This window comes from Bombus vancouverensis, unplaced genomic scaffold (assembly GCF_051014615.1).
Source record: "Bombus vancouverensis nearcticus unplaced genomic scaffold, iyBomVanc1_principal scaffold0030, whole genome shotgun sequence".
NCBI classification, from domain to species: domain Eukaryota; kingdom Metazoa; phylum Arthropoda; class Insecta; order Hymenoptera; family Apidae; genus Bombus; species Bombus vancouverensis.
Window position 1 is genome coordinate 882,053 of NW_027468921.1, and position 15,418 is coordinate 897,470.

The window sequence follows — 15,418 nt, forward strand, 5'->3', positions numbered from 1 at the left end:
AAATCACGCAACTGCCAGTCTCGTCGTTCCTTGTAAACGAAAGAAAGGTATTGTAATCGGTCGGAATTAACATAAAACTCGTCGCATGCGACCATATGGCCTGAATGTTGAATAAACGAGAATAGAGCGCGAGCTATGTGATTCTAACCGTTTAGGCGGAAACTAATGATTGTAACCAGAGCCGAGATATATGCCAATATTACTTTGCTCGTGTAACGTCAATTCATATCAGAGACCAGGCCACACACCACGGACAGGATGGCACCCAGATGTCTGCATATCCTTGGCGCGCACCCTCAATAGTCTTAAGTGCCCACCAGGGGCCTTGGCATTTTTATAGTTAAGGTCCTTCGGACCAAGCGAGTATTTCCTGTCTTAAATTTCCCTTTACGTTTATTGTCTACCACGTGTTAGCTTAGAAAGTTGGTTTTCTCCACATCTGGTATGTTCCGTTGGCAACTTTCTCGCGAGGGCGGCTAAAACCCTTCCTGGTCTACCAACCGTCCTATTATCCAATCGGAGATGGTGTCTACTGCCCTCACTTCCTTAACCAAAATTGTCATCAACAAATCCGATAGTCCCGTGTCCTTAGACACACCCACCTCTAGCTTTCCTCAGACACAGTATCGTCAGTAAAACTTCACTTATTCTGTATCCTTAGAATAGTCAACATATCTATGTCGGTCTCTACTCTTATAAGTCGCGTACTTAATGTATTGTTGTAACTAAGTCTTACATAACGTGGTTGGAGTGAATTGTGATTTATGTTAACTCAGTGCGTGTTACATTGTGATTGCTGAATTCATAATAAAGGTTGATTAAAACCAAGTTAATAGTTGTGTTACGACTCAACTATATTTTATTTTCACCAACCAACCCAAAAATTACGTGACACTCGACAAAGCGTATAAGATGAGGAGAGAATCGCGATAAGGTAGAACAAGAGACAGATATTCTCTACGTAAAGCAAGTCTGTCAACTAGATTGAAATCCTATAGCTATAACTACAGTGAATCCATATTCTGGCGAATTGTCTTTTCACAAATGAAGCTTCTGAAGAACGGAATTGATACAATAACTACTGTTCATTCATAACTACTGTTGTAAGAATCTATATATTTGTCTATCTATATCTATATATATCGATCTATATATATTTGTCAGAATGTCATTTTATCAAAAAACCCATCCTCTGTAATCATAGTTTAACGAAGCATAATTAATAGAAGAGGTAGAGCGTTAAGTGGAGATGATTTAATCACAGTTAAGTAGATAAATCTCTATATTAGTCTCTTTAATTAAAATGTCCTACGTTTTATTTGCGTCATTTTTTTTCTTCATCCAATTTAAAATGTTTAAATAACAATAGCCTATACAATATAATTTTATGTAAAAAAATTGATTATACCATGTTTATTACAGATATTTAACATTTTTGTGTACATACAAAATTTAAATTATACCTCGCTTGAGAACAAAAATTCTATTTGTTTTCCTAACATGTACTAATAATTATTGAGCAAACTAGAAAAAGCTGGAGGAGATTACTTAGGAAGATTACTTAGCATCTTATATTCCTGGCAAGAGAAAATGAAAAATTCGTTTCTTCTCTTTGCTTCCCTGTTCCTTCTTTCCTCCTTTTTCCCTTTTTACATCGCTTTGTTTTACATCGCAATTTACATTTATTTGTAAAGTTTGAATCTCCTCGATATTGAAGATGTTGAAGCTGCAAGTATGTATTTCATTTTAATCCATTCGAGACCGAGACTTAATTGTAAGACGATACCTAGGTGTCGGTACGATCTGAATGTTTAGTTAGAATGATTCTGTGTTTTACTCTCTCCGGGGTATCCTTTTCATACTTTGATTTTAAATCGATGACAATCTTAAATAGTATACCTCATATTTTTAAAATATAAAATTATATACTATGTTATTCTATAATGTATTATGTACAGTCATATATATATATGTCGGGTTAACATTAGGATTTAAGGCGCGTAACGATTCTTCGTTTGAATTAGCCATTGTTTTACAAAACAGAGAATATATTTACACGAATAAACAAGGTTTTACAAATATTATGAATAATGAATTTTGTAAATGATATGATTGATTAACAAATGATAAATTAAATTATTAATTAGATTAAAGAATAATAAGTTTTATCGAACAATAAAAGAAACGAATAATATATCTTACGATTTACTAATTTTAACGAATAATGAAAATTAACGATTGATAAATTTACAAATATTGAATTTAATTTACGCTATAAACAATGATCCGGGGTTCAAACGAATACACGGTCAACGGGAAAACTTTAAACAATTTTATAACACAAAAATACGTTTGCTGAATCACACGGAAAAATTACTCGATGTATCACTTTCCAAGGCGACCACACGAATGCCTCTCTGATTAAAATCTTTTTCGTAATACGACTGCATTTGTTTGTTATATTCTCGCTGGAAACATCGAGAAGGTTCCAATCGTTGTTGCTAGGCAATATCTGTCAAAAGTTTGTTATATACTCCTTGGTAACATCGAGAAAGATCCAAACGCCGATACTAGGCAATTTCTGTCTTCATCAAGCAAAACGTTTATCCCGTGACCGTGGCTACGTTCAGCGACCAGTTGTCACCTCGAACCCACTTTCGCTTTTCACAAATGTCAAACAATTACAGATGACAATTACTTAATTACAGTTATGATAAAATCTAGGCCAAAGCACTAAAAGGCCTCCTCAAAATTGCATAGGGAAGGCTCCGGTTTTTCATTTCATCTCCGACATATATATATATATATATATATATATATATATATATATATATATATATATAATAATTCTATATTGAAAAAAATATGAAATTAACATGATATATACATTACTACATAAGTTATATATAAAATATGTATATTATACCCTTGCCTACTGACTGATATGAATTTCTTTCGGTCTCGAATGCGTTAAAAGAGAGCGCAAAGAAGTCGAAATTACTTATTGTAATTAGTAAAACGACCTGAGAGGCAGACAGATACAAGAAAGAAGGAATATTATATTAGCTGCATTATCATGTTTTTGCTCTCTTTAAGTCTTTCATCGAGACAGACAATCTACAGGTATTAATCGACCAATTTCTCCAAGCCGATAACTTCGAATTGATGTTTATATATAAGAAGTGTTATGTGTTAATCTGTCTAAATGTTTAAAAGGTGTTATAAATTAAATGTTGTTAAACGATACGTAATTGCCTTTTGATCGTAAATTTTACTATCGAGGGGTCTTTTATGTATGCGTAATCATTGTGAATTATAACAATTTATGTGATCGATATTAAAGGTGTTTAAAAGCATGTATTTTTTTCTATATTATTATTCTCCTATATTATTATCCTATATTATTATAGCATTCCTATATTATTATAATATCCAATTACATGTTGATACACAAGATATACAGATTATTATTTATAACGTTTTGGTTTTCTTAATTGAGTCATTCATGTAGTACAAATGATAAGAAATTAGTAATAATTCACAGAAAAAGGATATCGTAGTAGAAATATTATAAAAAAACATTTTCTGTTTTAGTGTAGAGTTACTCCTTCTTACAGACAGTGTCGTACAAATCTGTACGTCTCTGAGAAAATGTAGGTATCTGAGCCCTTACTTCCTCAACAACTTTTAGATCTGATAGAAAAAAGAAACATACGAAGTAATAAGTAATGCTTACTAATAAATTCAACAAATACAGAGGAAGATGGCTAAATCGATAAATTAACGAGACTAAAAATTAATTACATCATGGATCTCTCGCTTTTAATTTTAAGCTGTAAATTACCGATATCGGTGACTGCCATATTCTCTTGAGTTTCCAAATCGTAAAGAATCTTTCCCCAGGGATTGGTCAACTGTGTATGTCCCCATGCGACGTAACTTGCTTAAGGAACACGAGCCGGTGATATGCAGGCAACGTATAATTGATTATCATTCGCTCTGAAACGCTGAAGTAATGACCAGTGCAGTGGTCCAGTGGTCATATTGAATGCCGCTGGATATATCAGCATTTGGCAACCTAACTCAGAGAAGCAGGAAATATGAAGCCACCGAATACCAATTAACTTCGTAGTTGCACGGTTCACATTCCATCATTTCTGAATATGCGAGGACAGTCCTCTTATTGTGCTTTTAATTCTTTTATTTGTTTCATTTTCAGCAAATATACTGGTTTTTTAAATTAAGCTTCTTTTTATACAGAGTTACAGATTATATTAATTTTATATAGAATATATTTAAGAAAGATATTTAATTTTTTGCTAGTTAAGTATTGATCGATTCAGTTACTGTACCTTTGTTCCGATAAATGCGTGCCATTTCCTCGAATCTAATATCATAGCAAATGCCAATACCTATTTTGCAGCCCTCCACATCGAACGTCGTTAGGGAGTTACCAGGACTGAGTGAATCACTCTCTCGAAAAGTAATCTTATTAGGAATGTCGATGTCGAATAGATGTACCTAATAACATAAAAATGTAGTCGCTAATTCTATTGCTGCAACTTTTGTAATTTAATATCAAAGTTACCAACTCCTAAACTTCAATTACTTTTTATTTAATAACTGACAGCGTTTTTATCACTTTCTTTTATTAAAAAATCTTATCATTTAATCATGTTTAAAAAGGAGAAAAAATAAGTATAATAATATTTTAAGTATGTGAAAAATTTATACAACAACAAACACATTACAACAAAAATGGGCGTTTCCCGTATCATAACGTATTTTATAAACCGTAAATTATAGAATTGGTTATAGTATACGTATGTACATATGTATATTCCTAAATTATTCCTAGATAGAGTCACTTTCTTCACCCCAATATTTTCAAATTCAAAGCCATAAAGGAATATATTACTTACCTTTCGGTGTTTTGCTATCAACGTTCCATCGGGACCCCAAATAGTACAGGTATTGTACAATTTATCGCCCTCTATTTCAGGCATCGTACCACCAACTACATAGATGTTGTTTTCTTTAGCTGCGTTCGATGAAGCAACGCTCGTTTCATCATCAGGAATACTCTCGGCGTATTTTGGAAAGTACTCTGCATTGCAATATTTCAATTAATGAAAAATAACTGTCTTTTGTTCCAACCATAAATTAAATTGAAATGTTTGTCAGTTTTTTATTTTTTAAATTATTAAAATAACTAAGTTTTATATTTCGACTTAATTAAATATGCAATTACTTAGCTAATAGTATATATAATAAATTGTTTCTACAGGTTCAAAATGAAAAATGAATATTTAGAAATATTTAATTACGACAATGCTATTTGTGTTAGCATCAGTGGCTTGTTACTCAACGACTTTGCTAGTACCTTTTGAAACATAAAGTTAGTTTTCAATTAACACTTATACTAGAGGCGGAATTATAAATGCAAAATAATTGATAATACTAATTTATAACTACCTAATTATTAGTATCTTAAAAAATATATTTATACAAAAATCACGATAATCATGAAAATGGGGAAATCCTATATTCCCGAATCAACTCACAATTTATTTTGTATATTAATTAGATTCCGCGCTCATCAGTACGTACTCACTGGCGACATCGAGAAAATGTATCGGCAATTCCTCGTACGACCAGAGGATCGGAAATATCAAAGGATATTATGGCGCAGCGCGAGTGGAGAAACAGAAACATATGAGCTTAACACCGTAATACTCTTATCATAGAAATAGAAGCAGTCCTCAATTCCCGCCCGCTAACTCCTATCTCCACCGATCCAAATGATCTCCTAGCCCTCACTCCCGGACATTTCCTCATTGGCGATTCATTAATGTGCTTACGTGGTCGAGATTTCAGAGACATTCCATCGAACCGACTCTCCAAATGGCAGCATATCCAACAGCTTAAACAACATTTTTGGAACCGCTGGCATAAGGAGTATTTGAACGAGCTAACCAACCGCAATAAATGGAGCAAGGGTGGACACGGCATCCAAAAGGGCACAATCGTCATCCTCAGAGAGGACAACGTTCCCTCCATGCATTGGCCTCTGGGCCGAGTTATCAAGGTTCATCCAGGCGCCGATGGTGTCATCCGGACAGCTACAGTTCAGACGGCAAAGAGCATTTTGGATCGGGGCGTCAAAAGGCTTGTCCCACTGCCAATTCAACCCGATCTCGAGAAACCCGAACAACTAGCCACCGAGACGAAATAAGATGGGAACTTCAACCACACCTCCCTAGTTTGATCGGTACCCTCTCAACGGGGGGAGAATGTTACGCCATGCGGCTTACCATAGGTCATATTCTTAACTATCGATCGCGCCACTATAATGTCGCAGACGGATCGTCGCGTCTGCCCGGCAAACAAACATTGTAGTGGCAAGCGCGTGGTTCATTAAGCAGGGCGACTTCCAGAAACGTCGACTCGTGGCCCGTATTTTACCTCGCAGTAAAAGAATGTGGCGTGATCCGAACGTAGTGGGGGTCGCCTTCCAGAAGAAACGAAAAAAATCGAAAGGCGTTCAGAACTTTTCGAGAAGTCGAACCGTCAACACATGTGGTATGTCGCGCATTACTTATCAACCAAAACGCAGTTACATTTTTTTTGTTCCTTTTATATCTTTCTAGTTAATAAGTTGTTGAAATAAACATTAATTTATTTGTGTTAATTCTGTGGAATTTCATTGAACTACCCTTATTATCATAATCGAAATAAGGGGATCGATCAGTTCGTGGCGTCGATTATTTAATCGTAAGGGGAACTTACAACTCTCGTTGACGTGCTATCTCGCGATCGCGTCTCTCCGCGAACGGTCGAAACAAAATGATTCACTAAAAACTGTCCTGAATTCCTAAGAATTTATTTACCGCAAAACTGACAAAGTGTTTATTTAAAAAATGAGGTTGAAGGTAGTCCTTTTCTTTCATTTCATTCATTTTCATTTTCTTTCTTAAGTATGGCTAACACAATATCTAATCAATTAAAATTTTATATTTTCACGTGAAAAGTTTCTTTAGATAATTATTATCAACATGATGACTAACTCTTACGGATTAATACGTGTCTGTAGGGCAATCCGGTGGACTTGATCGGCTTTTTACTTCGAAAGTTGAGTAATCGGTGTCGCTTTCTTACGCATCTTTGAACTGCATAAATGTTTTAAAATTGTTTGATCCAGAATGTACCACACCGGACAATCAAGAAGGCAGGTGCCTTGACTACAGAAAATGTAAACCTCTGCAAGAAATATGGCAGATACAGTACCGTACAGCCACCGATTTTTATAGACGATCAGTGTGCAGATACCAGGGCAATGTTACGATCGTTTGCTGTCCGAACGATCCAAACAAAGAGAAGAGAGAAATTTTAATAAAAACTGTGTATAAGTATAAGGCTTTGCGACCACCATACCGTGGTTTTAGCAACGTCTCTCATACCAGGGTGGTCGATGGTAAACCAGCTGAACTTGGTACGTTTTATGTCTTTCTTTCCGATTAATAATAAGCCATTTACTGCAAATAATGAACTTTAAAGGCATTAAACAGCACATCAATGTACATTTCAATTAGACTAAATAATAATGCTATGATTTTATCGGTAGTAACTTTACTTATTAACTTGAATTATTTCTTTCTTTTACTTCATGTTAGGAAGAGTATCTTTTTGCATGAAATAAAAAATTGATATAGGAGTAATAATATGGATAGAGATCAAAAACTGTTAGGGCAGAAATTACACGTTTGAACTTTATAGTTCAGTATAGTTCAAATAGAAATTATATAGAATTATTTAATAATTTGTATTCCACTGGAATAAAAATTTAATTTCTGTCTTTATCAAATCTCTATTTCAGAGTATTTGTACGTATGTACTTATCGTCTGCTGTATGATCGAATATCGAATAGATAATAATCGTTGTTACTCGTTATGTGAGAAAAAATTATGTATATTCACAACTATGACTATTGCATTTTAGGCGCTTGGCCATGGATCGCTGCATTAGGTTTTCGTAATCCCCGAAACCCAGACAAACCACTATGGAAGTGCCGAGGTTCCCTGATATCGGCTAGGCATGTTTTGACCGTAGCACATTGTGCACATATGGATGGAATAGAAAACATACACAATCATAATATTGCCATTCTTAGATTGGTGGAGGAGGTGCCATTTTCGAGTAACTCCTCAATATATATATATATATATATATATATATATGCTATTGAGTATTACTGAAGTATCATATCCTGAAATTTCTTACTGTACATATATATTGTGTCATAAAGCGTGTACAATTCTTTCTCATACTTTTCGTCATTCGTTTCCTGCATTTTCATTTATTTTTTTATTTTTCAGTGTACGTATATCCCATTTGTACGAAAGAGCCCCTACGAAAGAGCAACTTCGTCGGCTATAACCTCCTTGTTGCTGGATGGAGAGCGTTAAGATATAGTAAGTGATATCAATTTTATAATAAAATTAAACAGTTCCAGTCTTAAATATCTTTCTTATTTTCTTCGTAGGACGACCACGACGTAATGCATTAATGGAAGTACAAATGCCAGTGATTAAGAACGCCGAATGCAAAATAGCTTATTCCAAATTTCCTAATGCACCTGATATCACTGATGGTATAATATGCGCCGAACATGCTCAGGGTGGAGAGGATTCTTGTACGGTAATTAAGTTACAGAGTTACTACAAACTATACGGTATCTGAAGACACGTCAATTCGAATTAACATCAAATCGACGTCTTAAACATTAGAAATAATAGATAAACACAATTTAATAGTTTTGCCCACTTCTCACACCTCATTATGGTATTTAATCTAATTTCCTTCTAATCTTAGTTTTGCTCAAAATACATATAACATGTACATTATAAATTGGAGTATTTCTATACACAAATCAATAGAAGATTATTACTGTATATAAGTATAATTTCAATACAATTCGATCGATATATTTCAGTATCTTTGATTAAAAATTTAACGATCCTTTCAGGCTGACCGCGGCGGACCACTGCTGATACAACATGAATTAACCTCGTATTTAATAGGTATTGTGTCTTACGCTTATAAGTGCGGCACAGCTGGCTTTCCCAGCGTTTACACTAGGGTCACATCGTACCTTGACTTCATTCTCCAAGCGATGCAATAATATGATATTACTGTTCCATAAATATCATTGTGTAAAAAACGTAAAGTTGGATTTTCTTATTGTGGAGATAAGAAACAGCTCAAATTTACATTGTTTTGTACGTTACAAATTATAGGCTTAAAATGTACGAAATGTAACTTTGAAACGACACTAATTTTTTACGCACGATAAACCTCCACGACTTAGGTATGTAAAGATGATAAACGTATATTAATTCTATTAATTTGGTAATAATAAACCAACTTTCTGAGAAGTTCTGTAAATTTCGTTTCTGTTGTATCAAGAGAATAATGGAATATTCCACCTAGATCGTATACTTCTTCTATGTACATACAAAATTTTCCGGCTAATCTAAAACACTTCATAAGATAGAGAGCTTCTGGAGATTCGGACACAGAGAGTGCATAAAATACAAGATAAGTCTCGTGTCTTTCAAAATTATTTTTTATTCGCTAAAAACGTCCTGTGTACTCATGCAATCACATGCAACCTCGAAACTTCGCTTATTTTTTATCACTTTCCAATTCAATACACTGTTTCTGCATTTTTGACTATATGTAAGAGAAATTTTCATTCAGCCAAAAGTGTACTTACAGATTATAGATTCCTATACGACTCTCGGTAAAAATTTATCCGCACTCCAGATAGTTAAAACTTCTGTCGACCGTATTGATCCATCTGCACTCTTCGTATGACGTCAATATCTGTTCAGTGCTGCTGCGCAGGTTTCATTGTGTTACGTCAATTCGTTTGTGACCGTTGCGCGAGTAATGGCGCTTTTCAATGGCGATTTGCAGGAAAACAGTGCAGGATGCTGTTTCTTGTGGTCGCAGGTTATGTTTGATGCCTATATTTATCAAAGATTTAATGCACATTATGGAGAAAGTGTTTTGTCACGAAGTGTGTTTGAATGGGCACAAAAGTTCAAAGAAGATCGCACAAGTGTTATGAAAAAACAGCTGGACGCCCGTCCACATCCACGATGACAACATTGAACGTGCTCATGAACTTATGCTCTATGGAATAGACGAGTGACACTGGATAATGTGGCAAATCATTTGCAAATCAGCCACGGCTCTGCTTATGCAATAGTGCACGACAGATTTGGGTTTTAAAAAGTTTGTGCGAGATGGATGCCGAGAAAGCTGATGAAAAGGTGAAGACGACGATGCATTCGTGGTTCGCAGCTCAGCCCAAAACATTTTTTAACGAGAAAATACGAAGGTCCTTCAGCAAATGGACAAAGTGTATACAGAAATTGAGTGATTATGTCAAAAAATGATGTATGTCTTTTTTGACAATTGCTTAAAATAAATTCTACACCGACAGAGCGGGTAACTTTTTACTCACCCTCGTAAGACACTTAAATTTCCAATCTATTATGATGAATAAAAGAGCTTATACTATTAAATCTAATTGTATTTTGTTGCATGAGAGTACACGTGTATGTGATGTACGTTACCTTTATATCCCCTTGAACGCTTCAATATTGCTCATATATACTATATTTTGTACAGCTTCTATAAAATTTTGTATGTTTGTTTAGGCTGTTAATCTAGAGGCTGGAGTACAAAGAAGTGGCACAATGATGTGGGCTGATGACATTTATAATTATCAAGGAATCACCCCTACATTCGCTCAGGTATATATCGTTGACTATAATGTATTTAACATATATGATTGTTAGAATATTAATAATTAATCTTTATTTCTATCAGAATTTTAATGAAACTGTCCCTTGGGAAGGAAGAACTGATACCTTGATATCACGGTTTGTACATCCTATATATACGACAAATTTTAGAACATTATATAACGAAGAACCAGATCGCCGTGGCCATGTGATGTGAATAAAAGGACTTGAATTTGATGATATTTTTGTAACGTTAGATAACATAACTAAGTATCTTCACAGTAAGATAGGATGACATGGTTTACATGATCTTAATGTTGTTCACTTGAGTGATGATATTATAAGGAAAAGTGTAATATCACAGGTAGGATGATTCATAATTTAGAACTACTATCTCATGTATGTATTAAAAATTAAAGAAATATATTAAATTTTATAGGATATTTATGTTTAGTAACCAGTAATTCAGAGATTGGTATTCATGGTTACTATAACGAGGCTGTAGAAACGCACCCTTTCTTCTTTGCAAATGGTCCTGTATTTATGTCTAAGCCGAAACTGGAACCTCTGAATAATTTAGATTTATTCTTGTTATTTTCTAAAATACTTATCTACAGTATACCATAAGGAATGATACCGTATCGCACCTAATCAAGTGCCTTAAGAAACATCAACAGGATATCACAGTAATCCCTTATCGACTGATATGTAAGTAAAAGTTATGTGTCATTGTTATACACAGTTATGTGTTAGTGTTATACACAGTTATTTATCATTTTCTATTAATTCAGTTGTAGCCACTACAATATCTATGACACTGGTAGTAATTATGAGAACAATAACGATGTTCTATAAGAGGAAATTATGATTAGGAACAAAAACTTACAGGTAAGTCAATGTATATGTTATTTGCCATTTGAAAAGAAAGTTACTAACTTAGAATTTTTTGATAAATAATAATTGTGCAAAATATATTGGATTTCAAATTTGTCAAAAATTGAAATTTAAGAAGCATTGTAATAATATAACATTAATATTTTGATTTTTCAGGAGATATCATGCGGTGGATGGATAATATGTAAAAAATATTAAGCAGTATATGAATTTTCATATTGCGTAGAGATAACAAAATGAATTTTAAAAAATGTCGACATGGTAATAAGAAATAGCATCATGACAAAGAATATATAAAGACAGTTTCATTTTTTATAAATAAAAATTTGTTGTTCCAGATTTTGAAATATAGTGAAACGTTTAATTAGTATCTTAATATCTTTAAATAATTATTATTTTAGAATCAATTGTAATTGTATCATACGTACTTTTGAATTCGTGCAAGAACATATGTAATTTTGAAGTAGTTATTATTAGGAAATTGTTAGACGCGAACAGTATGCGAAAAGTTAGTATGCAGTGTAATAATTATCAATCAAAACACAAGAATTAAATTCTTGAGGAAAAAATTTCCGGAATTTCTTATTTACACGATTATAAAGAAATCCATAATAAGAAGGAGCTGCTTTCTAATACTTCTCTTCCTTGTAATGCCTATGTTAATGATAACGAGGTTCGACTTTTTGTTTTTAGAGGGATACTGGAAAATTTGAAAGTACAGTACCATTGGGAAGAAAATCACGATATTGAAAACGATATTTGCAAGTAAATTTCCAAAAAATCTGTTTTCAAATTTTCGCTTTCTATTTCACATTAAAAGAAAGGGCTGCCTTCTTTCTCTGCAAGACAAAACAAACATTCTGAATCTCGTATCAATGAATGATGTCAATAAGTTATTTTTCTTTTCAGATTGAACAATATTCCAGATTTATTCATAATTTCATACTACGCGAAGAATAGACTTTCATAGGTATATAAAGGAAATATTAAGTATAGGAAAACTCTTTTTCGTTGTAGGTGACATATGCTTCACGGTTGAACACATGTATTTTTGAACACATATAAATGAAAAAGTACTCTTATGGAGAAAAAGAATTGATACCTTCGATTGACATTAGATAATGTATATAAACTTATGAACAATCACTATCGGTTTGTATTTTAGGTGCACACGCAGATTTGTTGGAGTTCTTATAAAATGTACATCCTGTACGAACGTTTTATTCTTCCAAATTTTACGATACTATGTCTCATATAATAACTATATGGATTAAACGTAATATAAATGATCCGAAAATAGACTCGAACGACATTAATTGTCTTTCTATTTATACCAATATCGAAAATACAAGTAAAGCCGGAGCAATAGTATGCAAGAATGGACTATTTATTATTTTAAACCAAATCATAGCATATTCAGAATGCACAGTATTATCATGAAATGTAAATGAATCAGTTGTAAACGAACGATTTTACTGTAAAATCGTTGCCTCCTTTTTTTCATCTGAAATATAGCAGCAATGAGTACATTCTTTTAATATATAATAAAACGAGATATCTTTATAAAGTTACATATGTCATCACTGGTAACTGTTATCTCGTATGACACCAAATATACCGTTAGTATGGAATGATATTTTTATGAAGATATACTTTAATGATAGATTTTATGAATGAAACGTTATATAAGAAAAATTATCTCTTGTCATTCTATGAAGTGTAGTAGCTAACGAAGATTAATTTTACGAAGTATTGGAGCAAAAGAGAATTAAAAAATTAAAAAGATCTAAATAAGATTGTTCGTGTGGCTTAATTATCTCAATTCTGGTACACCACTTGTTACATTCTAACTAATTAGCGCTAAACAATAACTTGCAAATATTAAAGATATTAACACCTTAATATTAACACCTAAAGGTTTTCAGGAAATTTTATAATATTTGATTATTGTATATCTAGTCATTGATTGATAAAATTTCTTGTATAAGCATAGATCGAGGTTGACGTCATACGCAGATTGCATATCATTGACAGGTATCGTTTTAATTTATTTTATGGCTAGAATCATTTGAATATTATACGAATAATTATTTCCATTCGAACGATTAATAGATCACGTACCTATAAAAGATATATTATGAAAAAGACGTGACGAAACAAAAAAATATTGGAAATTCCGTTGTCTGTTGATTTTTATTTCCATGTAATTACATATGAAATGGGTAATTCATTAACATCTCCTCGAATCGAATATAATTCGTTACACTTCACAACGATTCAAATAATGGACGGGAAATATATAATAAGTTTCCTGTCCTTGCGTTAAAATAGTACTGTACAAATCAGATGATACAGGAAATACCCAAAAAACCCAATTACATCCACATTGCATGACAGCACACTTGCAATGGATTTTTGTGATTTCAATGTCACAGACAATGACACAACTAATCAGAACACGTTCGAGGCTATAGACATTGAAATTACCGCGTGTTTAATACGTTTAAAGCATAAATCTAAATTTCACGCGATTATTTCTTTGTACATTGTGAAACTCTTAAATTATCTTAATCGAATAAATAATCCTAATGTAATAAAACATCTTGAAATAGACCTAGATATCTGAAACAGAAACTCGAAGGATAAGAAATCCTAAAAGGTACTAATCCTAAAATAACAAACTCCTAAATAATAAACAAGTGATAAAACCTGTTATAAATAATAAACCTTACCTGGAACAATCAAATCCTAACTAATCGAAAATAAAATAAGGCAAGCAATTCTTAATCTTTCAAGTAATTTTTCCGAAAACACAGAAAGATAGAGAAATTAAAAAGACGCAGCACAAATTGCAGCACAATGAAAGTTTCAGAGCGATGAATACGATCGTATTAAACTAAATAATTTTCAAAAGTGAAATTACACTGAAACGTATATCGATGATATTTGTCATTTCTACGATCTGTTTCGCTTGATCGTGCTTCTTTTCTGATGTAAATTCAATTTATGATACGAACTAAGTTTCCTTTATTATTATTAGTCCTGCGTCTTTTTAATTCGTCACTTCTTTTATTTCAGAACAATGACGGGCTCCAAGATGCTGTTCGGATGTTTGGCGTTAATTGCTTTTCTGCATCCATTAGTTCACGTTTGTACTTCGAGTAGTACAGCTCAAGGTTTGTACTTCGAGTTGTCTTTTTCCATGCACTTCAAATTCCAATACGATCTGGTCACGTGGCCTTCGTACAATTTCGAAATTTTACCTGTTTGGTAATCGTCAATGAAAAAAGAAGTTATGCGTGACCTCAACACATTGAAACAATTTTTATGATTTTTTATTTGCCGGTTGGTCAGCAAGTTAATGGAAAAATTTCACTTAACTATTCGCGTTAATTTCTTCGGTTTAACTTTTGGGAAATGCTTCGTTAGCTTCGGGAATATTCCAACGATTCGTTTTACGTACAAAATAAGCATGATAAATATTACATCACGGTAATGTAATATCGGAATATATTAAAGGTGTAATTTTGTCCGATTAATTATAATTTATTAATAATGGATTGAAAATACAGATATTAGTTAGACAGAGAAACGATGTTTGATTAACAGGAAAACTAAATGCAACGCTCGTATTTACAACAAATAACTTGACAACTATTTGGTAACTCTCTCTCTCTCTCTCTCTCTCTCTCTCTCTCTCACTAGCAAC

General features: G+C 33.1%; 1 protein-coding gene, 1 long non-coding RNA gene and 1 pseudogene across 4 annotated transcripts; 2 read left to right on the forward strand and 1 right to left on the reverse strand.

Moving 5' to 3' along the window:
* Positions 1–1,368: 1,368 nt before the first annotated feature.
* LOC143304302 (uncharacterized) lies at positions 1,369–4,610 on the reverse strand. Its single transcript, XR_013061032.1, has 2 exons — positions 3,845–4,610; positions 1,369–3,693 (listed from the first exon to the last, which is right to left on the reverse strand). It is a non-coding gene; the product is annotated as an uncharacterized LOC143304302 (long non-coding RNA).
* A 1,239-nt stretch (positions 4,611–5,849) lies between these two features.
* LOC143304338 (venom serine protease Bi-VSP pseudogene) lies at positions 5,850–8,256 on the forward strand (annotated as a pseudogene).
* A 42-nt stretch (positions 8,257–8,298) lies between these two features.
* LOC143304310 (venom serine protease Bi-VSP-like) lies at positions 8,299–13,505 on the forward strand. Of its 3 annotated transcripts, none has more exons than XM_076626761.1 (7): positions 8,299–8,472; positions 8,544–8,698; positions 9,027–10,516; positions 10,729–10,824; positions 10,901–11,523; positions 11,607–11,703; positions 11,866–13,505. In XM_076626761.1, exons 2-3 carry the CDS (start codon positions 8,567–8,569, stop codon positions 9,180–9,182), a joined length of 288 nt encoding a protein of 95 aa, XP_076482876.1. In that variant the 5' UTR covers positions 8,299–8,472; positions 8,544–8,566; the 3' UTR covers positions 9,183–10,516; positions 10,729–10,824; positions 10,901–11,523; positions 11,607–11,703; positions 11,866–13,505. The 3 variants fall into 3 exon arrangements, with proteins under 3 accessions (XP_076482876.1, XP_076482875.1, XP_076482874.1); XM_076626760.1 differs by having other exon boundaries at positions 9,027–9,368; positions 9,491–10,824; XM_076626759.1 differs by having other exon boundaries at positions 9,027–10,824.
* The last annotated feature ends 1,913 nt before the right edge of the window (positions 13,506–15,418 follow it).